Source organism: Triticum aestivum, chromosome 4B (genome assembly GCF_018294505.1).
Source record: "Triticum aestivum cultivar Chinese Spring chromosome 4B, IWGSC CS RefSeq v2.1, whole genome shotgun sequence".
Lineage (NCBI taxonomy): Eukaryota > Viridiplantae > Streptophyta > Magnoliopsida > Poales > Poaceae > Triticum > Triticum aestivum.
Window position 1 is genome coordinate 572,178,232 of NC_057804.1, and position 8,075 is coordinate 572,186,306.

The 8,075-nt window shown below is 52.9% G+C and overlaps 1 protein-coding gene across 1 annotated transcript; it reads left to right on the forward strand.

Annotated features, from left to right (window-relative positions):
- The first annotated feature begins 3,058 nt into the window (after window positions 1-3,058).
- On the forward strand, window positions 3,059-4,167 carry LOC123089234 (transcription factor ILI3). Its single transcript, XM_044510958.1, has 2 exons — window positions 3,059-3,323; window positions 3,528-4,167. The coding sequence occupies exons 1-2, from the start codon at window positions 3,219-3,221 to the stop codon at window positions 3,678-3,680; spliced, it is 258 nt and encodes an 85-aa protein (XP_044366893.1). The 5' UTR covers window positions 3,059-3,218; the 3' UTR covers window positions 3,681-4,167.
- The last annotated feature ends 3,908 nt before the right edge of the window (window positions 4,168-8,075 follow it).

Here is an 8,075-nt window from a genome sequence, read left to right on the forward strand (position 1 = left end):
TAAACTCTTCGTTCTGAAATAGTGCACGATCAACTGCATCTTATCTGATATAGTAGCAGGTTACGGAAATACATACATGGAAATGGAATTGACCTGAAACTTTCCAGGACAGTGTACGTGGGTCCTTCGGTGTCTCTACCATGTTCCTAGCCAATAGTCGCAAAGATCGTGAGAAGATCTCGAAGCTTGCCGATCAGCCCCCACACAGGAGGCAGCGGGGCTTCTTCCCTTCTCCCATAGGACGAAAAAAGCGGTTCTTCTTCTCTGAAAAAGAGAGACAAGCCTCGGCCCTGAAGGGTCGCATCCCGATCTAGCCTTGTCGCCTCCGCGTAGCGGCAGTACTCCTACCTTGATCGAGCTTTGGTCCTCGGCCTATCTAGGGGCTGCCCAAAGTCAATACTGAGTCAGTGGTCGTTGATTTGTACTGAAAAGGCAGCACTGTGTTAAAACTTGCAATCAGTTTCCTTTTGCGGTACTACGTGACTTGTGACTAGTCGAGCAGAAGATTGCTTAGACTTATGGTCTGTGGTTTGAGTTCTGTTGGAACATTGCTTATAGTTTTTCGCAGGCTCGCAGCCCTTCATTTTGCTATGCATTTCTAAGATACTTATAGCAACTTCAACGGATGATGTAAATGTTAATGCCCTAAAAATGGTTTTAGGGTACGAGAGATAAGGTTTTTGGACACCGTTATTTTATTTTTTTAGCAAATTTAGGGCAGCAGTAAAAGAATACACTAGAGACATAGAGGACCTATTTTTTATCCAAAGTGTCTTAGAGCATCTCCAGCCGTTGAGCCCTCTGGGAGACATTTCTTTCGCCGCTTGGGGGGCTGCCGGCGCGAATTTTGAACTTGGAATGAAACAATCTCCAGCCGTTTCCACCCCCAGGCGTGGCCGTCCTCCTCACCGCGCCGCCCCGTCCGAGGCCGCGGGGCCGTCGAACGTGTCGCCTCCACCGCGTCTGGCCGTGGCCGCTCTCCGCTGCTGCCGCCACACGCGTGAACGCACGCACCGTGCCGCCCTCTGCTGCTTCGCCTCCCTGGGCTCCGCTGCTGCCCCCGCCCGCTGCTGTCCTCCGCTGGATGCCGGGTCACGGCCAGCGCACGCACGCACCCAGCCGCCCTCCGCTGCTGCCCCCGCCCGCTATGGCTTTGCAGCTCGAACGACGAGGTGGTGGCGAGCGCGTTGGCGCCGGTGATGACGCGCGCGCGGAAGCCGTCCATCCAGACGCCGACGCCGGTCGCAGGCGTCGGCGAGCTTCCTGGCCGCGGCAGCAGGCACTCGCGACACTTGGACGGCGTGGCGTACTCGAAGAAGATCCCGCGGGCGACCACTCCGGCGGAGCGCAGGGAGGCAAAATAGGTGGGGAGTGCAAGACAGGAGACGAGACGCGGCACGGCGGCGAGTAGGCGGCGAGCAGGGAGACGGGCGGTAGACGTTCTAGCGTAGGGCGGCGGCGGCACGACACGCGAGGTCGAGCGGCTCCCTGAGTTGCACGGCGAGCTCGCCCAGCTCGGCGTTGCTCCGGAGCGCGTGGCGGCCATTCTGCTGCACGAGGGGCGGCGGCGGCTCGACGTCCCGGCGCAAGCGCTCGGCGGTGGAGCGGCACAGGAAGGTGCCCTGCACCGCCCGCAGCAGCTCCCGCTCAGCGTCCTCGGCCAGCTCCTCGAACAGGACTTCTCCATGGTCGATCTCAGGAGAGGAGAGAGAAAAAGAGAGGACCGAGGGAGGCCCAGATGAAAAGAGAGGATAGATGGAGGTGGGAGGTTGAGGGTGGGCCAGCCGCGAGGAAAAGGAGCCGCCGGCACGCCCAGCTGCCCCCCGGGGGGCTGGGTTCGGGGTGGGATTGCCGACGTCATTTTCCTTCAAATCCGGCGAAAAATGACGCTTTGGGAGTGCAAGTGGGAGGATTTTTTGCCGCCGGTGCTAAAAAAGTGGTTTGGGGGACGTTCCTCGGGGCGTGGGTGAAGATGCTCTCATATGACAGTTGTTGGGCATGGCACCTGCCAGAGATACTTCAAGATACCAAGGGTGGGATCATCTTTTGTGCTTGCAGAGCACTATTTTCTTGAAGAGATGCCTTAGAAGCTGAATTATGTGCGTTTATGAAAGATATATTTTTAGCCATTCAGAGAACTGAACTTCCCATTTTGCTATCAAAACGGATTCGAGTATGGCGGTGTCTATGGTCTCTTGTGACGAAGTAGATCGGTCAGTTTATGCCTCCTTGGTGAATGAAATAAGATTGCTATTGCGTTTTAGGCAAACTTGTATTCCTCATGTTTGAATAAGGTTAGTGATAGTTTAGCTAGATTTGCTAAGAGTAGCCACAATGGTGAGTAACATAAACTATTTACATACACATATCGCTAGACTATGTTACTGCCTTCATAGTGGGTAGTAACATAAATGTGGTAACATGCAAAACTTTATTTATTAGGTTATAGACTCATATTGCATTGGGACATGTGATGTTACAGTAACTAGCTAAGTTACTATAACTACCTCTCTCCTCATTAACTCACTGCCACATAAACAAATTTACTGAGTTGGACTCGATGTTACTGCTGAAGTTACTCCCACTGTGACTAGTCTAAAGTAGAAGGCCGGACTATAACTTGGTGAGGGTCCGGTCCTGAGGAAGTTTTGGGAATTGTCACTAATGACTGTAAAGACATTGTGATTGAGTGATACAAGTATTTCTCTCACACACAAAAAAAGATGCTCATACTTATTTGCAATATTTACTCTGGCTGACTGCACGCGTTGTTCGAAATCATAATCACAGAGGACAGTGGAGCAATTGTGCCCCGGCCCTGGGGGGGTCCTGGCACGACTCCTGGAGCCCATGGGCCGGGCCTGGTCATCATTCTGGGTCCTCCACTGTCTGGATCCCGGGCCTGGTCATTTTGGGGCCAGTGTCGGGAGCCCAGGCCTAAATGAAGGCGCAGTGGGCCCGTGGCCTCTTTTCGCCATCAATGTGCTAGACGATCTCTGCCCCGTTCTCCTTCAAATAGCCACCCCGGCTGCGCTGCCTGCCTCCTCGTTCTCTCTGCTCTCCTCTCACTCAGACACTCACCATCACAGTCACACGCAGACGCTTCATCGGCTGAATCACCAGCCAAGGTAAAGCATCAACACATACACGAGCAAGCAAGGAAAGCCAAGCGTTAGCTGTCTCCAATCAGAGCCGGCCGGCCGCAGAGAGAGAGTGAGATGTCGAGCCGCCGTGGCAGGATCACCGACGAGGAGATCAACGAGCTCATCTCCAAGCTCCAGGCGCTGCTCCCGGAATCATCCCGCCGCCGCTCCGCGAGCCGGGTACGTACTCACGCGAGCGCGCATTGGTTCTCCTGCGAGTTGCTTGTTACATGCGTGCGTCCGTGCAGTGCACCGTCACTGACAGGCCGGCCGCGACTGTGCATTTCGTCACGGCGGCGCCGCCAAGTCTACCCTGAGAAGGATTAGCACTGTTATTTTTCTTCCTCACTGTTCCTGACATGAATGCTATGCTGTGCTGTGCAGTCGTCGGCGTCGAAGCTACTGAAGGAGACGTGCGGCTACATCAAGAGCCTCCACCAGGAGGTGGACGATCTGTCTGACAGGCTCTCTGAGCTAATGTCGACCTTGGACGAGAGCAGCCCCCAGGCCGAGATCATCCGGAGCCTTCTCCGCTAGCCGGACTTTATCCTACCACGCCAGTAGGCAATAGCTACATATATATTAGCTTCAATTCATCGACCCAAGAGGGAGACGAGGAGGCAAGACAAGAGAAGAGAAGACAACAAGAGAGGCATAGCATTTTTTAGCTGCTGCTTGTTTCTTTTCCTTCCTGCTCCCCCGTCTCCTGGTACGTCGTCGTCTGTGTGTGTTTGTGAGGCCCTCATTTAGCTTCCGGTATACTCCACTGTGTTTCATTTATGCACCAGGTTGGTAGAGGTTAATAATATATATGGTACTTCTACCGATTAACTGAGTGTATTACTACTAGGTTGTAGACGTGTGTGTTTGTGCTGTTGTAGGCCTGTAGCTCCTCTCAGACTGAGATGCATCTCCTCTACCTATAGAGGTGTTGTTTTGTAGTAACTACTAGTACTATCTATTGCTAGCTTTGTCCTTGTTTTCCAACGGACAAGCTAGGTTAACGACGACCGTGGACTACGGAGAACTGTCTGTTTTTCTACTATCTGTTTAATTACTGCCATGTCTTCTCTGCATAACTTACTGCTACTACTACGTACGGTCAAGTTATTTGGAGCAACGTGCAGGTGCCACATAGAAAAGTGAAGAACCTCTCGTGCGTGCTAGGGGCGTACGTGCGCATGTAACGTCGAAATAGCCGGTGTACTTGTAAATGTAAAAAGAAGATATAAAAATGAGCGAGACGTTCCATGGTGCAAAAGAACCCTATTACCTAGAGGGTCAAACATTTGGCTTCTCGAGTGATAGGCCCCAGGAACAGGAGGTGTCTTCATCTTTTGTGAACTTGGCCCCATGAAGTGTCAACTTTTCGCCTACAAGATCTCCGCAATCAAGCACGGCGTCGGATCCCTCCAAACCAACTAGTCGATCGACATGGCAGTCCGCGAACGAGAGCCGTCCGATCAGCAGCCAAAGCATGAGATCCGTAGTGTTTTCTTCTGATTATTTTGGTTTATAGAGACGTGTCATGTTCGAAGTGGGTCACATACATATGTATACTACAAATAGAAAACACTTGCATTCCGTCACCTGCGTTTTCAGAGACAAGCACGCAGTTGCAAGCGCGTGCACAGTGTGGCCTTTCTTTGTCCGTATCTACATCGTCGTCTCCAGTGGAACGGATTACTCTCGCCTCCACTGTGATGGTGCCCACGGTTTTGCTTTCTCCGATCTCACGGACTGTGCAGGTGTATCCCCGGCTTTTGTTCTCGATCAAATAGCCTGGTCAAAATCTCTCGGCCTGTGCAGAGCTACAGACAGTATACTATAGTCCATCGAACACGCCGATTATCGATTATCTTAGAGCATTACCCTCGAATCCTCCTCAAATGTCCGCGAACTACCCTCAAATCCTCCTCAAATGTCCGTGAACTGCCCTCAAATCCTCCTCAAATGTTCACGAATATACCCGGTGAGTATCCTGACAAAAGAGAGAAAGAAAAAGTGACCCAATCATATCATATTTATATGTCCGGAAGTCTGCGAACCCTTGTATCCAGATCATAGGATGGTCAGTCCGTCACGTAGGACGCGGCCTAACCCGAACCATCATTTCTCTTATTTTTTTTCCTTTTCATCTCCACCAAACATATGCATGTGACTAGACATATAAGAGCATCTGCAACGGCAACCCGAAAAAACCTCCCGCATCAGTCCGCGGACGGGGGGACCGGTCCACGGACACAGATGCGGGAGGTTGTCGGTGTACTAAAGTTTGGGTACTTTAGTACCCCAGACTCGTGCACAGGCAGTAGTAGCCGTCCCGACGGCAGGGCTTGCCGAAGGGCGCTTGAAGACAAAGTTCAAGATTTGGTTGACAAGACCATGAAGAAGACCTCCAATCAAGTAATCGAGAAATACTAAGGATAGTACAGAAGATCAAGATTGGAGTTGCCGACAAGTTCCTTGCCGGCAAGAAAGCAAGAGCCCGGCAAGCTCTGTGCCGGCAAGTTTCCCACTACCTTGCTACCGCTCCACCTCAGCGGCCGGCACATCGCTTGTCAAATAGCTGTCGAGGGGGCAGGTGGTTAGGTGAATATTTCTGGTCACGTGTCAACCTGCCGCTTTGAAGACAACTTTAATGACACCCATCCTGGTGATGTGTCAAGATATACAAGGTAGCTGGACGAACGGCACAGAAGGAGAGACAATTCTTGCCGGGGAGTATTACCAGCGTGACACCTCATGGCACATTTAATGCGTTTGTCCTAACCCATAAGAGTTGGGTATTTGGCACTGTGGTGACCCCTTTCCCTATAAAAGGAGGCCCATGGCTACCTTTACAAAGGTCGACACTTTGCACAATTGCACGCGTAGCTACACTTCACGCGCAACCTTGCCGACAAGTTGCGCTCCTTGTACTTGTGCTCATACACATCCAATACAACAAAACAGGAATTGGGTTTTACGCTTCACAGCGGCCCAAACCTGGGTAAACCACCGTGTTGATTGCTGGATCTGCTCTTTGTGCACATTGATATCCCCAGTCGAAACGCAACGGGGCCTTTGTTGGTCCCGTAGATCGTCGTACACACGACATATTTTGGCGCACCAGGCAGGGGGATCGCTTGCGCGAACCTGATTCAACAGTCAGCGCATCAGCTTCATCATCTTCTTCATTGTCATGGCTCCAAAGAAGAAGGGTGCCACGACGGCAAGTCCTTCTACATCCAAACGACGCCGATGCCTACGAATACGGACAGAGGTGGAGGAGGTGGCGGCATAGAACAACTTCCACGACATTCTGGCGATCATAGCCAGGCGAGCGGCATCGTCCGGAACAGAAACGGCAACAACCCGCACGCCACCAGGTCGAAGGATGGAGCCTCGCAGCCTACGGGCGGTCATGCGGCGACATCCAAGACACATACATCGACGCACACGCCGCGGCCATCTCAGGTCGTGTGCGATGAGCAACTTCAAGACGGCTACTCCGGACATCGCCACAGCAAAGCCCATGCGCATCATTCAAGATGTGCAAGGCCAGCAAGCACGCCAACAAGACGGTGCAAGCAGGCCAAGGCAGCAAGGGCGAGATGGAGTTCCTTCTAGCACCGTCAGAAGTAAGAACACCTCCCGTTCGTCGCACCTTTCCATGCCAGCTACACCAGAAGAAGCCATGGCACATGCTCAGCTGCTTCTAGAGTTCCCTCCTACTGCAGAGAATATGGAGGAGTGGAGAGCTACTATCCAAAGTCTTATTGGCTTTGCCAATAATGACAAGCCACAACAGGCGGGGCCCTCACAGCAGCAGCCCACCGCATCGGTGCGTGCTGCTGGCAAGAGGACTGGAGGTGGTGCAGCCACCATGCAGTCCCCTCCACATCAACAACAACAGCGGCAGAGTTAGCGCTTTGACACCCATGATGATGCATCCATGGCATCATCCGACATGCGAGCTCACCGTGATCATCACCAAGTTCTTCAAGAACGGCGCAGATAAGACGCTTATACCACCATCGAGCGGTGACAGGAAGTGCGCTGTCAATTTGACAGGCGCGTAGGGCCCACTGTAGATGAGCATGTGCCGGGTACCCTGGCAGCCTACCTTATGAGGTGGGTTGTTCGGCATTTACTCGTGAGCTGCGGCAAGTCCAGTGGCCCAATTCCCGGAACTTCGAGCCAGAGGTGCCAAAGAAATACGACGGCAAGACTCACCCGTCAGAGTTCCTAAGCATCCACCATGACGGTGCAGGCTGCAAGGGGACGTGACGACAAGATCCTAGCCAACTACTTCCCGTTAGTGCTTAAGCCCAACATTAGGTCGTAGTTGATGAACTTGCCAGAGGATTCCATCTCCTCGTGGTCTGATCTATGCCATGAATTTGTTGGTGCTTTTAATGGGGGGCACAAAGTTCCGGGTCAGCCCAGTGACTTGCATGTGATCTCGCAAAGAGAGGGTGAACCCCTCTGTCGGGGTACACAAAGAAGGGTGTTTGTTGTCGGCATTCTGGATATGGGGGTATCTAGACTTGCCTGCCTACGGCCCACCATGTGGCTCCATCGACGGCCTGGTACGGCCCGGTTTCGACATCAACAACTCAGGACCCTCGCGAGAGGCCAAGCCTCACGAGGCGGACAACGCTAAGACCCCCGAGGGGATCAGCCTCCTCAGGCTGGCCCCCGAGGGGCAGAGAGTTCTATTCAAGGTATACCTCATGAGGCTCAGCTGATGTGAGCCACGATGACCAAGGCCAGGCGGGCGCCAGCGGGCGTAGAGTGCCAGTTTCCTCTTCGGTGCAAGGGAGGCAAGTCACAGGCGTAGAGTCCCGAGGAATCAGCCAAAGGTTTCCATTCTGGTGCAACAAGACCAAGACCTTTAGGACGGCAGGATGGAGGTTATCACCGAGTCCACCGCAGCGTCATGACCAG

Bases quoted from the DNA above. Each gene is read 5' to 3' on its own strand.
- LOC123089234 (XM_044510958.1), top strand. From the start codon at position 3,219: ATGTCGAGCCGCCGTGGCAGGATCACCGACGAGGAGATCAACGAGCTC. The intron at 3,324-3,527 runs GTACGTACTCAC...TGTGCTGTGCAG, and splicing joins GCCGCCGCTCCGCGAGCCGG to TCGTCGGCGTCGAAGCTACT.